Here is a 20,146-nt window from a genome sequence, read left to right on the forward strand (position 1 = left end):
TACACAGATTATTTAAACATACAATAAATCACTCTTCAAGCAGCATATCAGAAGATGGTTAGCAGTTCTAACTCAAATGTTTTCGCTCAAAATAATTGTACAAAGACTTAGATCTGGCTACATTATGCATTAGTCATTTAACAAATCATTAAATTTGCACAAGTCATCTTCTAAAATTCGTGATTAATTTGTTAATCATAACCTAATTGGGCCATTTTATGGTGCCTTTACATCCCTCCTGGCCAATTTCAGGAGTCTTTTCCCAGCCACTGCCCACTCTTACGTGTCCTTTATGCCATGGCATCTCTGAAGGGCCTTTATGAGAAGGTCATCAAAGAATCTCCCAGCCCACCTCTAACGGCACCATCGACTGGACAACACACAATTATGTCTCTGGAAGAACCACAGCACTGAAACAGCACTCATCGCAGACACGGATGACAACCGAACCATCCTGGGCCGAGAAAAAATAGCAGCCCTCATCCTGCTTGACCTCTCTGCATTACTCGACACGGTCTCCCACTGCACACTCATCAGAAAACTTCACAAGATCAGCATCCAAGGACCGGCACTCAACTGGATCTGTTCCTTCCTCAGGGAAGGAACCTAAAGAGTAAGACCACCACCCTTCACATTGGAGACCAAGAACCTGTTCTACGGAGTCCCCCATGGATCTCCTCTCAGTCGACCCTGTTCAACATCCACATGACACCGCTCGCCAACATCATCCAATCCCAAGGCATCACAATTATATCCTACACAGAAGACACCCAACTCATTCTCTGCCTAGTGGACAAGAAAACCACCACCATAACTAACTTCACCAACTGCATTACCATGGTAGCAGAACGGATGAGAAACTACTTCTTGGAACTCAACCCCGACAAGATAGAAGTGCGGTCTTCGGTAGCAAGATCACCCCCATGGGGTGCCACCTGGAGGACAACATTTCTAGGACCAGCACCCACCAAAAATGCTTGGAATCATCCTGGATGCAAGTTCAACCTGATGCACAAGTCACACAGTGCATGCCGTACGTTTCCTACGTATGGTATGGAAAGTCTTCAAGTGGCTGCCACAGAACACCAGACGTACTGTTACTCAAGCACTCATCATAAGCAGGATCTACTACATCAATGCACCCTAGGCAGAAATCCCTAAGCAGCTCCTGGATGGTCTAAAGTCTGTCTAGATCACCCTTGCAAGACCCACTCGACCTCCCAGACCACACTAGACACATCTCACCCACACAGCCTCACAGAGCTCAACTGGATCCCCATTCACAAATGCAGCTAATTCAAACTCCTCACGAACAAAGCCTTACACAACACTGGTACAGCATACCTGAACAGCCACATATGCTTTCACCAACCTGCCAGACACCTATGCTCAGCCTCACTTCACACACATCCCACATTCACAAAAAGCAGAATAGGAGGTAGTTGATTCTAACATTGCACCAAAAACATGGAACGGCCTCTCTAAACACATTATGGCCTTTTCCTCGCTTCTTAAGTTCCACAAGAAGCTGAAGGCTCGACTCTAATAACTCAGAGGGGACCACTCACCGACACACCTGCTCAATGGCCTGAATGCCTGGAGGAGTCAGAGGCGATTAGTGTGCTATACAAATTAGCATAAGATATAATGAAGCCAGCATATGGTTACATAGTGTTTTCCAGATAGGAGTCCCAATGCCACAAATGTATGCCCCATTTCGGGTTTTTCTTGCTCGGGTTATACTCAACAGGCACTGTTTAGGTGTACATTCAAATGTAGTGTTATGTTATGTTATTTAAATTTATATAGCGCACAGCTGCCGCAGCAAAGAGGCGTCCTGGCGCTTTGGAGATGGAAAACACAACATCACAGAGGAACTAGAGCAGCAGAGACTAGGCTTTAGAAAATAGGAAGGTTTTCAGAGATTTCCTAAAAAGAAGCAGGTCCGGAATAGCACGGAGAGAAGCAGGCAGTGAGTTCCACAGGGTGGCAGCCAACACCGTAAAGGAACGACCACCTATGCGCGCTTTCTTAAAACGCGGAACAATAGCTAAGTTGGACCCTGCAGATCGAAGGGATCTAGAAGGAACATAGTGGAGAATAGTCTGGGTGAGAATGGGAGGAGAAGCTAACTTGAGAATTTTAAAAGTTACACAGAGTGCTTTAAACCTAATTCTCTGGCCTACTGGTAACCAATGGAGATCTTGGATGGTATGACGAACAGAAGCAGACCTAGGAAGACCGACCAGCATTCTGGCCGCAGCATTTTGTACCCGCTGAAGGCGGGCTAGTTCTGCCTGATTAACACCCAGAAGTAGGGAGCTGGCATAATCCAGTCTGGTAAGAACCAGAGCTTGTACAATGATCTGTCTGGTGTCTGCGTCGAAAAATTTAAAAATGGGCCGAAGAGACCGCAAGGAACCAAAACAGGTGCCAGCTACACGTTTGGTATGAGGGGTGTACGAAAGTTTATCGTCAATCCATACACCCAGATTTCTAACTTCAGCTGCAGGAATGGGGACAGGACCCAACTCCAATGGCCACCAATTGTCTCCCCAAAGCCCAGTGTCCTCACCAAAGATGATAACCTCAGTCTTGGAAGCGTTGAGTGGAAGTCTGTTTTCCGCCAACCAGCCAGCCACTGCCTTAAGAGCTAACTGGAAGGTCGGGGCATCCATAGTGGAATCACCATTAAGAGCCACCGCCAGCTGCGTGTCATCGGCGTATGACACCATGGTGAGACCAAAACTACGGGCTACCTCCGCCAGTGGCTGGACATATATATTGAATAAGGTTGGGCTGAGTGCCGAACCCTGCGGAACACCCTGAGTGTCATAATCAGGTACAGTTAAGACACCACTCTTTCACAATAGTTATTTCTCCTACAGGACCATGTCATGTAGAAACATTATGCTTGTGCTCCTCTGCATCTAGGACAGGTGGATGATTTAATTTTCAAGTGATCTAGGTAAGTGTGATGAAAGATGTTCAAATGAATGCATTTAACTCTAGCATTACTCAAGAGCTCTCTCCTGAAAACAAATGCCCCTCCTCCCCACTCAGCTTCTGTGGTTTGTGTATTGCATAACATTTCCCCCAGAGCTGTTTCACTTTTAGGAGTGCGTTTTACTTCTGGATTTAAGAAGTTTTGGATTAGTGAGGTTAGCCTGCGACCCAAACTTAAAGCAGCCTCCAAGGTGTGGAGCTCTTCGGAATGTACAGGAAATCTGTCCATATTTGTCGGACAATTCCCACCAGTCTGGTGTATTGGAGTAATCGAGCAGGTCTCCTCTGAAGGACTTCGAGCCTCATTAAACCAAGATAGGTAACTCCACTTGTTGCAACAAGGAAACAAAACATGTACAACTTGTTGACACTAAAATAATGCAATGATCAAAATGGCTGCTCAGGACAGTCTTACAAACAAGGATGCAAGTGTTTTAAGAACAGCAAGCAGCATGCAGTCTCATCGATTCTAAACAAGGAAACACTTGTAGAAAGTAACAAATAGGTACAAAAACTCACAACTGGATTCATTCTGTCCAAGATCACCACTCAAAGGTGATGCTCAAGAAGTGGTCCAGGAAAGATTTCAGAAAGAAAAGAAAAGTTTATATTGCTTATCTAGCTTACTTAACCATGGGCTGTCCTGCCTTGTATTGCGGAAACTCAGAACTGAGTAATGCAACAATCAATCATTTGTTGTCCAGTCAGTACCTTTTCTTTTTTTAAAGATAAGTACACCCGAGCACAATAATAAATACTACTCACAAATGAACAAATGACCAGTTGGAAAAAGCCAGTGGTGACACCCTCTGGTCTCACAGCACAATCAACACACTAGGTGCACACTAAAGAAAGCATCCAGAGGTCAGGAAACCACCGAAATGTACCCTGCAGCACATATGCTGAAGGCACCTTTGACAGCCTGAACACCAGCAAGCCTTGAACCTCAACACACAATACCCCAAACCCCGTGAGCCCAACACAAGGGGTGAATTTCATTCATTTAAACTTTATTTCGGCAATGTGCCATAAAAGTCAACACAGATAAATATAACATACATATATACAATTCATCATATAAATGGGAGATAATTACATTGAGTTGGCGATAAAAATTTGTTTTGTAAATAACCCATAAGTACAGTACCGCATATAAAACCATAAATAGCAATATATAAGTTAATTAAAAACCAGAAACAATTAATTACATGGGCTGGAGAGACAAAAAGACGTAAGTGAAGCACAAAAAGTGGGGAGAAGCGGAAAGCAGGGCATAAATCCAAATATATTTACAGCTTGTAACTAGATTTTTTCAGAATAAAATACACGCTGTATAAAAATCTACTTATTCCAAACACCACTAACTGTGAGGTGTTTGACTTGAGTATACGCTCTGCCTCTTTATAAGATCTAACCCCCACGTAATTACAAACAGGTTTGATCCAACAACCCCTTGGTTTTTTGTATTTCGGGCAGAAAAAGAGTAAATGGGCAGCATCTTCTTTGGCCCCTAGAGAGCAGAGGGTACACAATTCAGGGCCTTTTACCTTCCCCCAACAGGATGTATATGCGTTAATCTGTAAAACACCATACCTAAACTGTAAGTATAATGATTTTGCTAATGGTGGACAGATCTCATCCATAAATTGCTCTAGACTAGGAGTATCTTTGAAAAGCAAAAATTCCATGGTCAGTTTGCCAAACGATGAGCTATACAATAGTTCACCGTTGACGTACGACCAAAAGGTATCTTTTACAAGCTTCCTAGAGGACAATGTCATATTCTGTGGAGCGTCCCATAGGTGTGCAAGCCCTAATCTTTCATACCACTTTGAAACATACTTTACCCATGGTGTATTCAAATAACCTTCAATCTGCGAAAGTTCGACAAAACCACTTTTATAGACACTCAGTTCCGGGGTTACCCATAGTCTGACCCAATACAACAACGGTCTTAAAATTACTTGGTAATCTATTTTTTTGAGATTAATATCTAAAAATACAGGAACCAAAGGGGTTCTAGTTGGTATCTTTAGTAGGCTACGCACAAAGTAATTTTCCATTTTTCCAAAAGTATTATTACAATAGTAGCCCCAGACCTCAGCACCATAAAGTGCAGCCGATTGTGCCTTAGCTTTGTATACTTCTAGAGCCGGGGATATAGCCTTGGAGTAGCTAGCTCCGTGAACTCTTAAAATAGGCATTGAATTTTGTTTGAGGGTTATGGAACTTTTATCTATCTGTCCTTTCCAAGACAAGTTACTGTCCAGTAAAATCCCCAAATAGGTAAAACTCCCAACCTGTTCCAGTTTTTTATTTTCAAGGAACAGATTACTCCTAAGGGATTTTTTGGGGTTTATGGACATGTACTTGGTTTTGCTAGGGTTTATTTCTAACCCCTTCCCCTCACAATATGTTTGAAATGTATCAACCAAGTTTTGTAAGCCTCTCGGTGTTTGGGAAATAAGGATAGTGTCGTCGGCAAATAATAATGCCGTAACCGCTTCACCACCTAGTTTTGGGGAATCATGCACGCAGTTACTCAGATGACTTGGTATATCATTAAAATATAGGGAAAAGAGTGTAGGGGCTAACACGCATCCTTGGCGCACACCACGGTCTACGGGAATAGCCCTGGAGATTTCACCGTTCTTTCCCCATCTGATTTTGGCAAAATTCCCCGTGTGAAGCCTGATAAGTTCTTTAAGTAGTTCCCCTGGGACCGCCATGTTCTTAAGTGTAGACCACAACAATTTACGTGGAACAAGGTCAAAGGCGGCCCTAAGATCCACAAACGCCACATATAGACTACCCTTCCTTAGGTTTATGAATTTATTTTCTAAAAGTGAGAACCAGGTCGTAATACAGGCCCCCGCGGTGCGGGGGGCCTCCAGGGGGGCCCCCTCAGCACCGCACTTCGACTGGAAAGCTCCAGATGGAGTCCAGAGGAGGCCCCTCCATGTACCCTGCAGGGGGGGCCCTCTCAAGTTTTGTTACGCCACTGAGGAGAACAATGGCTTTGTCAGCTTCATTGACAACACAATAATTAAAAGGTAAAATTCAGAATGAACCAATGCAAATCTATATTGGAACACTTCTGCACAATACACCTTTTGTCGTTCGATGCGCATTTTAATAATGTTTCCAATGTTCAACATAACGCAGTGTGAGAACGTTTCTTCTGCCTTTAACCTGGTTGCAAAACAACTACCAAGCCTAGTAAACAAGGTCCATGCAGCCCAGAGCCTTTCTACAAAATGCCAAATCTAGAGATGCTCGAAAGGTTGATAGAACTCTCTCCGTGCTACATTTTCCTTCACGTAGGAGAATTAGTGTGCCTTTTGAAAAATGGCTGCCAGGCTCATTGTGGTGTATAGGAGGTCCAACAATGCCCCTGGGTGCCCCCCAAGCCTACAGCAAGTTTGAAGGTTGAGACTAGGGGTGGGCGGAATTTGCGCAATCGCGTTACGCAAATCTCCGCGAAACGGTAAAAAATCTCCGCGAACACGCAAAAATTCCGCGAACACGCGGAATTGCTTGTTCGCGATACTTTTTTCCTGTTCGCGATCGCTGTTTGCGTGCTCGGGGTGAAATATCTCGCGAACATGCATATTGAGAACGCGAACAAGCAAAAAATTTCGCGAAGTCGCGGAACGCAGATTTTTGGGCAATTTCGCGTTCTCCGCGGAACGCGAAATTACCCAAATTCCGCAAATTCCGCGAACGGAACGGAATTTACCGCCCAGGCCTAGTTGAGACCAGGCAGAGCAGTGTGATGAAAACTTCCCAGCTGATACCTCCATGCCCGGGTCTTCTGCAGGGAAGATCTGCTAATCAACAGGACACAGTATACTACCGTCAGAAATGCCACAAATTAGCACCCAAGAAAATGGACAACGCTGTAGCCCCTTAGGTCATTTTTTTGCTGTGTTTTCAGCCACTGGTAGTGTTAGTTTTAGGCCTCCTGTCCCAGACATTTTTTCAGAATTTAGGAAACTGTATTTTCATCTGTTCCTCCTTTCACCAGGGAGAGCTTAGGGATCTGCCCTCCTACTGGGAAAGGGCAGGCCCAAGCCCGCCAGTAAGTGTTAGTTAATACGCCCATGCAGATTTCTCCCCGCTCTCAATCCCTTTCCTCTAGACATATATTAAGGCAGCTATAGGTTAACCAGGGTTCTACTGATATACTTTGATCACATTCTTTTTGTACTTCGTCACAAAAAATGAAATATCAAATATAGAAAGTGGATATTACTGCAGTACATAAAAAGTATATGCTCATTTTCCATCAATATTTCTGCCTCAAGATATACTTCTAGCTTTCCAATTGTGTCCCAAGTTTAAGTCTCAAAGTTGATATCAAGTTGTTTACATCAATTATCTAAACTAGACAAATCATAACAATACTTCAGATGTACACCTCATACCAGCAAATTGACCTTCAAATCCGTGTAAAGTCTTTCACTTTAAAACAGGTTTCAATACTACAAACAGGATTAAATCCGTAAATGTAATAATAATAAATAATTAAGAAGATGGACAGCCGGAACCTTTCATTCAATTCACTCCTTTTGAGACTGTGAAAGAATTAGTCAGATTCATCCGGTATCAATTTGCTGCAAAACCCCAGAAGCCCCCTCAAATTGAACTTCACAATTCCAAACCATATAGTCCCAGTTTGACTGAAGCGCCAGCTTCGAAAACTGATCTGATCATGAATATCTCATTCACACAGCGCAAAACTGGTGAAAGCCACAAGATCTTTGCACATGTAATAGCCAAATTAGCATGTCTTCCTATAACTTTGCAAACTTTAATTTCATATTGTCCTATTAAACCGAGAAGCACATGAATTGTATGGATAGAAAATGTGTTAAAGTGAATAGTCTACACATAGGTTTTATTTTCTTAACCTTTTACCAATTTCCCAATATACAGCTCTGGTCATGTAAGCTTCCAAATCCAGACAGGCATGCTGCACATCACCGCCTCACGAGGTTGCTCTCAAGAGCTCAACTTACCCATCTTAGGCAATCCACCCTGTTAGTTTGAACAAATATGAGCTTTTATTAAACAAAACATTTTAAACAGTTTTGTTGGCTGAATATAGTTACATATTTGCAAAACACATTCATCATTTTGTGATACTACACTTTGGCATACTTTCTCATGAGAAATGGCCATGTTGCATGTAAGTGTGCCCCCCGTGTTAGTTCTGGGCTCTAGCTAATGCACAGAACCGGAGTCTAATGGCTGAAAAGCAAAAGGAAAAAAGCATCACTATTTCCAATTCATGCCTGGTTGCCAATCTAAACTCATTGCTGTGCATTTAGTCACAGTCATGCAGTTCGGCCCTCTCCAAAGAGTGTTGGGTCTACCTACCCTCACTCGCGTGGGCTTTCATTATTGCACACCAGGTCATAATTACAACCTTATTTTTCGGTTAAACTCTAAACTGTGCTCATTGTCTGACCCCGCACCCGGAATTTAGTTCCAGGTGGCATTTCTGTGCACTGTAATTATTGTTTTTCATGCATGTGCCCAGTCTTTCACGAGCCCCTTAGCAATTCTGTATGAAGGAAATGTGTCTTTCTGCCCATTTTAAAACTTTGAGTTGCTCTCGCAGTGTGCATAGTGCTGCTCTAGCTTCCCAGCTAATGCCCGCCTGCTGCTTGGCTCCGACCAATGAAAGTCGCAGTAAATCTAACCGTACCTCCGTTCTCTCGGAGCTGTGGATAGGAGCCAAGGAGGAATACTTCCGCAATTCTGCTGTCTGTTTTCCTATTAATTTGCTTTTAACTTTTTAATTACATTTTGCAAACAAAAATTAGGTTCAATTTCGCATAACTGTAAATCTTGAATTATAACTATATAAAGGTTAGCATTGCAATATTATACCACATAGCTAGAGCATGATATGCAACAGTAATAATTATATTTAAGGTTTGCTTCATAAGTTAAATCATTTTTCTTGTTTGTAGGATTCGATTATTAATTAAAACAGAAAAACGTAGTAGTTGAATGTAGGTTAGCAAACAAGGAACAAGAAGGGGGAACACAATAAGGAAGAAAAGGAGTGGAGTAGACGAGCAAACCACAGCAAGCATTGCATAAAATGAAACTCACTTTTGAAAACTGTTCAAGAAACGGAGTCCATATGTTTTTAAATTCATGCCTGCTCCCCTTTTTATATGCAAGGGCTTTTAATGTGATGTTTGGGCACAAGTACATAGTCAATTAATCTTCTTTGGGAAGTTATTCTCAAATTAATCCTCATTCCAATCATCAATCTTTTCTTACTGATTTTGACCAAACCCAATTTGATCATAATAACCCAAGGCAATAAGTGGTTTAGAGAAAGTCACTTTAACTCCAAAATAGGAGCCTACCAAATCTCATTCCCCATAATTCCTTCAGCCTATCTCATGCACAGACCATACGTGTTAGACTACGACCTTCTATGCAACTGTGCATAAAGAGAGGGACAAAAGGTGTGAGGAGAGTGCGGAGGGGGTGCAGTGTAAATGCGTGATTTGATAGCAGGAGCACCACTCCAGTGTAAGGCCCGATACTCTCAGCACAACGTTTAAATTCAATTCTCTATTTTAACAGAAGCCAAGGAAGTTTGCAACATGCCGCCGGCATACTCAAATTTCCGAAAACCAAAAAACAATAAAACAGCCATGTTCCAAATTATTTGTAATTTGGCCAGGGTCCTAGATGGGAGCCCAAGATAGTGGCATTAGGTAATCAGTGTGGTCATATTCAGTGGGATGCATGGGGGGGGGGGGGGGAGCCTTTTTCAGCTGTCTTAGTTGAAGGACAACTGCAAAGTGAACCGACTTGGCTCTCCAATGAAAGATCCTTATCAAACAGAAAGCAGATCCTCTTGACCACAGTGGCAGAGCATGGAGGAACACCCTGACAAACCAGACAGAAGCTGCACTTCGTTGGCCACCCAGATCACAGTTGAGAACTTTTGTTTTGTCCACATTCAATTGAAGCCCGTTCAGGTCTCGCTATCTAAGAGGATTGAAGCATGTGTTGCAACTTTTTTGGGAAAGGGCTAAAGTTGGTGTATGTTACTTAGTCCAGGATTGAGGATCTGACAATCCTAACTGCATCCGGATAACAAAGAAAAACAGTTAAGTACAATTCTGCTGATCTAGACTTTTGGCAACTGATCAATTAGGACTCGCCTGTCGGCATCAGAGGCATTGCAGAAATCTTACAAGCTCCACCCTGCTGGATGACCATCATCGCAGCATATCCTCCGATAGTCAAAGACATTGTACTTAGGCAAAGCCTCAATTTTGTTGCATTTGGCAAATTATGTTTTTCTAGCTGATTTGAGAGCCACTGGGACAGGTATCCCCCTAATTTAGCTATGACCATACGCAAGAGATGGGTCTGTAGATCCCCTGCAGTCTAGTACCCAGATAGGGTTTTTTTCACAGTAGTTGAAAAAAAAAACTAGCAGCTTGGAACAATTCCTGTAGCAAATGAAGCCTTCAAAATCTAAGTTAAAGCGGCGTGATTGTGAGACACAAGGATTATAACACCTTCACTGGCATGTATCAATATCTTAGTTAAATGTGCTATGCAAATAAAATTGCAGAAGAACCTGGACAGTATATCCATTGGAATAACATTAGTAATTCACCATAAATTATATTAAGGTTAGCCCATCTATCATGGCCCATCCTTTTTCTTAATAGCATTCTGTAGATTAAAGGATAACGTCTTCGAAGGGTCCAACAGACTGCATGTGCTGCAATACCCGATACCTTAATGCCTAAGCTTTCCATATGACCCTTTGAGCACGTGGCCCGAGCACTGGTTGTATGTTTGAATGTTCAAAACCTGTGGCACACAGGTAATGAAGTTTGAGAGAAGCAGCAAAACATCACCGTAGGCTAGGATTTTGTTAAACGATGGACTGGGAGATATTCTTCCAGAAGAGAATAGTTTTGCAAATATTCAAGTAAGGAGCCCTAAAATTAAACAAATAAGAATTGGTGATAATGGAATGCCCCGACTAGTTTTCTTCCAAATGTTTTGGATATAATTCCATTTGTCAGCATCTACTGAACGTTTCTTCTTTATACAGTGCATTAATAGAATATACATTCTTCTGGAGACATGAACACAGTAGATTTTTCTATATAAAGGATCAGTTTATCTTGTTAAATGACTTTTCAACATCGAGGCTTAGTACAGTTTGAGACTTCGGAGTTGTTGTATAAATCCAAAATGTCATGTAGGGTAAGTATACTTGTATAATCGAATCTACCTCTAATAAAACATTAGTGTGACTGTGATGCATTAGTTTTGGAACAATATGTTTAATCGCAATGTTAAAATGTGAGTAAGAATCTTTAAAATCTATACTAAGCAGAGAGATGGATTAATAACTGAAACACAAAATTAACTGTTTATCAGTTTTTCAAATTAGTATTATAAGTAGGGATGGGCAGAATTTGCGTAGTTGCCCTACGCAAATTATCGTGAAATTGCTCTAAATCTCCGCGAGCATGCGGAACTTTCGCGAAGATGTGGAGATTGCTTTTCCCACCTGTTCGTGATGTGTTTTTGTGCGCCCGCGGGGAAATGCATCTCTAACTTGCCCATGCGGTCGCTAATGGGCGCGGCCATCTTGCTCACAATGCTTATTTCCTGTTCCGGGTCGAATGACTTGTTCGCGATCGCAAACTCTCGCAGGATAGCGCGACCGGCTATCAACAACACATCATCTTGTGGCACACGCGAATGGATAGGAAAACTTGTCAGCGAACGCTGGGATCCGGTAGAGTCGCCACCGCGCACGTGAGAATGCATTTTTAAAGCGCAAACAAGAAAATACTTCGGCTTTCGCAGCGGATACTGAAAGTTTCGACATCTCCGCGTTCTCCGCGGAAATGCCAAAACTTCGCAACTTCCACGAGCGGAACGGACATTTTCGCACAGGCCTAATTATAAGGGGGCAAGGTCTTAGAAATCAGTTTGCTACCTTTTCCAAGCATTGCCTTATATACTCTTCAAAAAGCAGTGAAAGCTCTGTATTAACTTGTCTATAACAAGTCAGTGGAAAGTATCCAACCAAGCTGTGTTATGCTTTTCAAGAATACTTACTGGGGTTTTTCTCTGTATATTGCTCTTTATATCACTCTATAAACACATTGTTTAAATCCTTATTATGGAATAAAGTTTGCCCAAATGTATAAAGTAATTGATACAATTATACCGATTATTCTTCTGGTCTGTCACCCAAAACCTTAATAGCCCTTTCATCTTTCCATCAAACACCATGCAAAGATTTTTTGACATGAGCACCAGCTTCTAAACTCAGAGCTCACACATCCCTCCATTGAGGGCATCAAAAGCAATGCCCTAAGACTTTATAGAGCAAAGAAACTAAAAATGACAGACTTCTAACAGGACCATAAAAGATGATGTAAGGTGATATAAAGTTAGGTGGAAACCAGAAAAGGTTGATGTTTCCTGAAGCCTGCTGCATTCCAAGGTACAAAACTACTACAATTATGGTGCGATGAAAGCCCAGCATCTTAGAGCATCAATATATGTTAATTGCAATAGACTATAGATTCTCTTGCACTAAGAATGAGAAATATGCTACGGCTGGGTTTCAGGGAGTCAAAACTATAATCTACTTCCAAGAGTAAAACACCATGAAAAACAAACCAAATCATACAGGGCAGCATATAGTGGCCCTTGAAGTAAAAAAAAAAAAACATCAATAATTCCTGTAAGGAACCTTTTTTTTCACTGACAAGGAAAGAGTACCTCTGCAATGAGTGCTGAAGAGAATCAGCCCCTGTGCAGGGGAAGTTATGGTGAACAAAGGATACCATGTCACCTCCAGGCCCCCACTCCTTACTGTTGCCAGACACTGCCTACTTCTTTGAAAAAATACTTGGGAAGGGGTTAGGTGTATTGCATTTAAAGAGTCTGCGGTTGAAAGGCATAACGTTGCAATTGAAAACCACCACTTACACATATTGTTATTACACTAAACAAATATGCTCAAAGCAGGACTTTAACTTTGTGATAAGACATATACAAGTATATCCACCTAGTTTACCTTTGCTTTGTTTTACAATACTGTCACTTTGTGGCATATAAAAAGCTAAAACCATACCTTATTTGGGAGCTATATAGGACTATTTAGAACATTGAAATATATAAAGCTCCGTAGAAGACAGAGTAGCTCTGGGCTTATAATGGCTGGTCTTAACATTCTGCTCCAGCATTCTAAGGTTTGTCTTCCTGTTTCTCCGTTTTTAATTTAGAACATTCTATTCTCAGTGGGTGGGATTTTCTAAAAGCCTTATTGCCATTAGGCCTCAGGCTATACCGGTCGTTAAAGGCCCTCAACCTCGTTACAGACGCTCATCTGCAGCTTGGGTCTTTTACAACAGATATAGCCCTGGCAGTGGGCTATAACAGATGATAAAGTTACTTTGAAAAGTGCTTTCTACATCGTTAAGTATGATAATATATTTCTTTTTTGCAGAGAATTCACAAAATCAAGAGTCTGAAAGAATGCATACATAAAAAGAGAACGCCATCAAAAACGTCTGACCATCCTGTATGGAACAGTACGCCTGGCCCATGGTACACCATTGTAAGAAGATCACAGATACAAGCATCTAACACAATATATGATATTCATTTGAGGAGATCGATATAGCAAAAGATAGAATTTTAGTGCCTAGCTTTTTAAAACAATCTTGTCATTCTTTTGTATTATGTGGCAAGTAGGGATTCAGAGGTTTTACAGACATGCATTTTTTGTGTAAATTCATGCAAAACCTTGCTGCTTATGAAGTGATGAGCAGGCACAATAATATGTAGCTTATAAAAAATAGACATCTATGATGTATACAATAAATATATTTGCATACGTTTGATAAACATACAGCAAAGTCTGTACTTTTGCAAATAGCTAGAGTTGTGAAATAATATCCTATAAAAAAATGCTACCATTGTACATTGCGTAGAGTCTACTAAGTCCCTCGCATGTTTGTGGGACTTGTTCCATACTTTCCAGGTTCATGGTAGCGCAGCTAGCGAACCAAGGTGAGAAGGAGTGAAAGTAAAAATATCAGTTTTGAAAATTTGGACAAACAGTGGAAATGAGGAAAAGAAAGCTATGAAACAGCAGAGTGTCAATGTGCAGAAATAGTTTCTATAGGGACTGTTGTGGGTTCCCTTGTTATAGTAAACGTGAGTCAAGAGGGCATTCCAGATTTTGCTGTTCGCCCTATGTGGGATGGGTATTCCCAGACGTGGGTCCCGTGCTCACTACGCCACTGGAGTCAAGCTATCCTGGCTGAAGAGGGGTGAAACCCCGAAACCGGTCCTAGGATGCTTGATTCCGGTCCAGGGAAGACATGGCTTGGCAGTTCGGACTGGACTGTTCCCATGAGACACAGGGTCAGACTGATTTTTATTCGGCCATGTCTGAACTGGGGTGGCGTGGTGAGCAAAATAACGATGGATTAAACCCGGATGTGACTGGGGGTGAATGTTTTGCCAATGTGCAACATTCCGTCCATCATCTTGTGTGTTTTGCTGTGTATAATAGGAACACAGGCCACCCAAAGAGTGTGCATAACTGATTTCCCCTTTAGTTCACTAGTGGCACTGTGCAATAGTGAACTAAGAGGTAAACCACCCTACATTGTAAGGGGGGGGGGGGAGGGGATGTATCTAAAATCATGTTTGTAAACTTCCCCTATAAAAAAATAATACTCTGCAGTGCACTTATATAATCTGATGTACTAAGGTGAAACTGTTCTGCATGTTAATGAAATACACTTTTAGAACTTTGAAGAGATTCTATTATACGTTTGCACTTCTGCTGCAAGAGGTCTTTAAAAATGCAGGTATTTCTAAAGTTAAGGGGTTCAGGACACCCTAGTTACTTTCTTCACCTTTAAATACATGTTTGCCCGTTTAATTAACATCTTTTTAATGTGAGTGTTGGGTGGAGTAAACAGCAGTCCAGTGCTGCTGTTGTCCAGGGAGCAGCATGCAAAGGTCAGGAGGGCTGTATGCAGCCCCTGGGCCGCACTTTGAGTATCACTGTCTTAAAGGGTATGTGAAGCCAGATAAATCAAGGGTGTTCCAGATACCCATCAGAGGAGTGTTACAAATTCTAGCCGCCCTGCTTCAGAAAGATCTGTGAAAGGTGGTCTTCTACAAACTTAGGGCGCATGGATTTTTAAATAAGGTTTTGATAACCTCAAGGATGGGGGTATTCCACAGAGTTCTGCCAATGAGCAGAAAATATGCACGTCGCGCTTGCAATTTAGCACCAGTAAAGCTGAAAATTGGCACGAACGGCACCATGTGGTGCACAAAAGCGCATGGCCATTTGGAAATTAATGATGTTGCTGAAAATCTCTTTCAAGTGGCAGCAAAGCCACGCAAGGAGCAGCCCTCTGACTGCAGCCGCCCGCACTGGAGAATAGTGCTGGGAGAGCAAATTTCTCTTGCGTTTCTGGAGCCTTGCCGGGAAAAAAAATCTGACATGCAGCGATTGGAAGCAATTGAACGGAACTCTGTGCTACAAGAGTGATGCGGAGTCGTCAGATTCCACGGCGGAATTCTACTTTCCACCCACCCCTGCTCAAGACACCAATAACTTTTGAGAAAGGTAGCTGGGAGTGTTGAGATTACGGTCTTTTATGTGAGGAAAGCTGATCTCATAATGCTTCTTAAGGAATGCAAGAGCTGGGTTGTAGGTTCCAGCCCTTTGCCTGCGTCAAAAATGTCACAGTGGCTCACGCAGCCAGTCTGCTTTTGTAGAGGCCGGTGAGAAGGGCAGAGTCGTTTTCAAGGTGAGAGATTACCACCGCTTCATGGTAAACAATTTATGCAATGCCAGAAAGATCACAATTTGCTTTTGGCCCTACAAGCAACGTTTCAATATATATATTTAGTTTGTGAGATAGACAAAGACCGAAAATGCATCTGCGAGTCTGAGTTTGGAACTAATGGCCTAAAAATTACAGAGGAATACCAAAAAACCTGTGCAATTTTAGGGGGAGATCTAGACAAGTGAATGAAGCACTACACAGAGTCTCGGATGTGCTTGGGCATGTGGGAAGGATGAGGAGCTGGCCCGCAGGGGTAGTGCCTAGAGATCATCTGGAAATGGGATGCACTTAGTGCGAGGGGAGATTGCTCTGCTGCGTGGATTAAGGGCACTCAAGGACTGTCCTCTGTAGAACTTTTCAGTGACAGTCAAAACCTGAAAAGCTAGTTATAGATGTTGGACCAACAACGACTCCTGGCATGCGAATCAACAATTACAGCTCTCTTGGACAGACAAATGTGACGGGCAGCAGTACATGGACCCGGTCACTGAACTCCTCCGCTACGGAATGCGTGCGAGCGGCAAAGGCAGCAGGCGGAGTCGCACATGGAGGGGGGGGGGGGGCGCGGAGTGGGTCACTTGGTAGGTTGGAGACACTTGGGACCCGCTTGCAGAAAAGTGGGTCATTGGATATGGTGGGACTCCGGAGTAGGCGTGTGCAGAATTTCAATTACCCCATAGTAATCAGAGTAATTTGGCCAATTCCACATTACATGTGCAGCACATTGGGGACGGCAGGGGTCGCAAGCATAACATACGGAGCAGCACAAGAGGGCTGCAAGGGTCGCTAGCATACTAGACGGGGCCGCACACGGGGCTGTAGGGGTCGCAAGCATAATAGACTGGGCAGCACACAGGGGCTGCAGGAGGTCGCAAGTATAATAGACGGGGAAGCCCACAGGGGCTGAAGGGGTCGCAAGCACAATAGACGGGGCAGCCCACAGGGGCTGCAGGGGGTCGCAAGTATAATAGACGGGGTAGCCCACAGGGGCTGAAGGGGTCGCAAGTATAATAGACGGGGCAGCCCACATGGGCTTAAGGGGTCGCAAGTATAATAGACGGGGCAGCCCACATGGGCTTAAGGGGTCGCAAGCACAATAGACGGGGCAGCCCACAGGGGCTGCAGGGGTGGCAAGCATAATAGACAGGGCAGCGCACAGGGGCTGCAGGGGGTCGCAAGCATAATAGACGGGGCAGCACACAGGGGCTGCAGGGGGTCGCAAGTATAATAGACGGGGCAGCCCACATGGACTGAAGGGGTCGCAAGCACAATAGACGGGGCAGCACACAGGGGCTGCAGGGGTGGCAAGCGTAATAGACAGGGCAGCTCGCACATGTTCAGGGACAGAGGGGGGCGAGGTGCGTCGGGAGCTGCACGTGTGTAGAGTAGGCAGCACCAAGTGCTGAGCATTCAAAATAGAAAGGAGGCTCTAAAGCATGGGTACTCAAACATTTCCCCGGGGGTGCAAAGTTTGGTCCATGGTGTGACAGAGGGCAGCTCTTTGGGGGGGGGGGGGGGGGCAGTAAAGTGAGTGTAGGGGAAGCCAAGCATGTATATCTAGTGGCTGTCTTTAAAAAATGAAGGTGTTCCTAAAGTTAAGGAACAAGTTACTTCCTTTCCCTGACTGCAATTAACCTTTTAACAAGTGTTTACTCTATATTATTTAACGTTATTTTTCATGTTAGTGGTGAGTCGAGTATACGGCAGCCCAGTGCTTCTGTTCTCAAGGGGGCCACAAGTAAAGGTCGGGAAGGCCGCATGTGGCCCTCGGGCCGTACTTTGAGCATCACTGCAAGAGCCTGAGCGGCAGATAACGACTTGGGGGGGTTGCATTGGGATTTCCAGCATAACTATGACAGATCCCACAGGAATGGTTTCCGTTACACACACAGGTCAAAGAGCGTGTATTATTAACTGAATGGTGTCGTGCACGCACACAGCGCAGTGATGGGGGGCAGGAACCAGCCAGCGGCAGTACGGGGGCCGGAGCAGGCGGGGCTATACTAGAGTGGGCTGGAATGGCTTCCACCATACCTGGCAGAAAGAAAAGGAAAAAAAGAGGATCTGATGGAGACAATGCAGCACCCAACAGAGGCAGCCTTGACACGGCCCGAGGGAGACAAAGCAACGCACGAAGGAAAAGACTACAAGCCAAGGCTGTTTCTCACAGCGCTCAAGATCTGCAACAACACTGACGAGATGGGAGCAGCAGCATTGTGCACGTGCTTCAGAAGGAACTGAAGAGCACCCGGCGCCCAAGAAACCTCGAGTGTGTAACACTAGGGGGACGGGGACCTGCCCCTAACTGCTGAGCGCCCTCCCCCAGGTCTGCCCCCTAGCGAGGTGTACAGACTCCCATCAGTGGCCTGCTGCTCTATAGCTAGGTTAGAGATTTAGAAGGGCCCCACGGGCCTCGAGAGGGACATCTGAGCACATTCCTGACAGCAGGTCTCAGCTGGGTCCAAGAGACTTGAAAGCAAGCAGGCAGGAAGGGACCGAGCTACAGGCAAGAGTGGGACAGCACACAGAGGGTCACAGAAAAGCGAACAAGCGATGAGCTGAATGTGTGAATGAGTATGTGACAGAGGCGCGTGCAGTGTTGATGTGGTTGCCCGGGGTGGGCAGCAAAGGCAGGTTTGGGCAGTGGCAGGAGACAGGCAGAGCGAGGAGAGGAGGCGCACGGCGTTGGCCCAGAAGCCAGGAGCGCACGGAGGCGCAAGCAGAGCAGTCAGGGGTGGCAGAGGCAGTATAGTAGCCAGAGGCTCACACGGGGGCAGGGCAGCGCGCGGTGGAGGGTAGGGCTGGTAATGTAGTCAGGGGCAGAGAAAGGTGCACGCACAGGAGTGAGTGACGGGTAGTGCAGTGCACGAGGAGGGGCAGTATAGTATTTCCAACAGGAATAGGACAGACAGTAAGCAGGGGCGGCATAGTGCTCATCCGCAAGCAGTGCTTGTGTTGTAGAAGGGCACAGCCAGTGGTTCAAGTGCAGTGGTCCGTGGAAGGCCGGGCTTGTGCTGTAGTAAGTTGCACAGATAGTTATTTAAGTGCAGCAGCGAGTGGCAGGTCGAGCAGGGGCAGTGGAAGAGACACTGCAGGAACAGTCAGTGCAGTGGCCCCAAGCACACACCGGGGAAGCACAGCCTGAGAGGCAGAGGGTACTAGTCAGAGGTGCAGGCTGCGGTTTAAGAGCAGTAGGTAGCACGGGGGTAGTAGTGAAGACACTGACACAAACAGGGCAGTAACCACAAGCAGGGGGAGCACAGCGCTCCCTGGCAGACCCCTCACCTTCTGCTGCCGCCGGGCCATGTCGGTGGGCTGCTTGGCGTTGAAGGGGTGCGCGATGCAGCGGATGATGAAGACGTAGAGCTGCAGCCGGCCCCGGCGCTCCCGCTCCTCGCGCTGCAGCCGCTCCTGCTCCTCGCGGCCCTCGCTGCGCACAGAGGGGCTGGGGCTGCAGCGGCCGCCGACCGCGGGGCCTCCCTCCCCGGGCCCCCGGGGCTCGCGCACTGCTGCTGGGGGCGCCAGCGACGGGTCAGTGCCCGGTGCCGGCAGCACCGTGTCCGGCGGTGGGTGCTCGCCCTCCAGCTCAGAGTCGTCCTCGCTGGAGGAGGGGTCCAGCATGGTGCCGACACTTGTTGCTGCTGCCTGAGGGTCGAGGTCCGCTCCTGGACACTTGCTGCTCCGCAAACGGCTCAACCCCTCAGGGCTGCAGGGAGGTCTGCAGTCGGTGTGTCCCGGGTCTGACTGTCCTCCAGAGACGGCTCGTTTCTCCCCTGGCCCGGGTATGCACCCCTCAGGAGGCACCTCACTCCCCCAGGACACGTCAAGCTCCGCGGCCGCCTCTCTCCCCCTCCCCGGCCCAGGACAGCGCCGAGGTAGGGCTGCCCTCAGCAGGGCATTTGCATCTCCGCTGCAACGGGGCCAATCGGAGCGCCGGACTCCCCGCCTCCCGTGACGTCACAGAGTCGACACAGGTGCCGGACCTGTAGCGTCCACAAGGAGCAACACGTGGAAGTGAAGCCGAGTGGTGAGCGCACCTGTGCCTTCCCCATACCTGGGAGCGCGGGCCGGTGATGAACAGCCTCCGTCTACAGTGCGCGCTCAGCACCTGTCAGACCGCTGCAGTTGTGCTGACAACCTATTGTTAATGCTTGCCCCCTGGACTCAGGTTGTGACACGCCAGGACCCACTTCACCTGCATGGCACACCCCGCGTTTTTGTCACATTCACTTGCT

At 45.5% G+C, this 20,146-nt stretch overlaps 1 protein-coding gene across 7 annotated transcripts in view; it reads right to left on the bottom strand.

Annotated features, from left to right (window-relative positions):
- The window catches only part of CADPS2 (calcium dependent secretion activator 2), a 1,645,358-nt gene extending 1,625,490 nt beyond the window's left edge, over window positions 1-19,868 (bottom strand). For 5 of the 7 annotated variants that reach the window (XM_085654187.1, XM_085654185.1, XM_085654186.1 and 2 more), the window contains exon 1: window positions 19,197-19,707. In XM_085654187.1, coding sequence (XP_085510313.1) covers window positions 19,197-19,532 — 336 coding nt within the window. In that variant the 5' untranslated portion in view covers window positions 19,533-19,707. Of the gene's footprint in view, window positions 1-19,196 lie in introns of all 7 variants that reach the window. The other 2 variants (XM_085654189.1, XM_085654188.1) reach the window with 2 other exon arrangements.
- Between the last annotated feature and the right edge of the window lie 278 nt (window positions 19,869-20,146).

This window comes from Triturus cristatus, chromosome 4_1, assembly GCF_964204655.1.
Source record: "Triturus cristatus chromosome 4_1, aTriCri1.1, whole genome shotgun sequence".
NCBI lineage: Eukaryota > Metazoa > Chordata > Amphibia > Caudata > Salamandridae > Triturus > Triturus cristatus.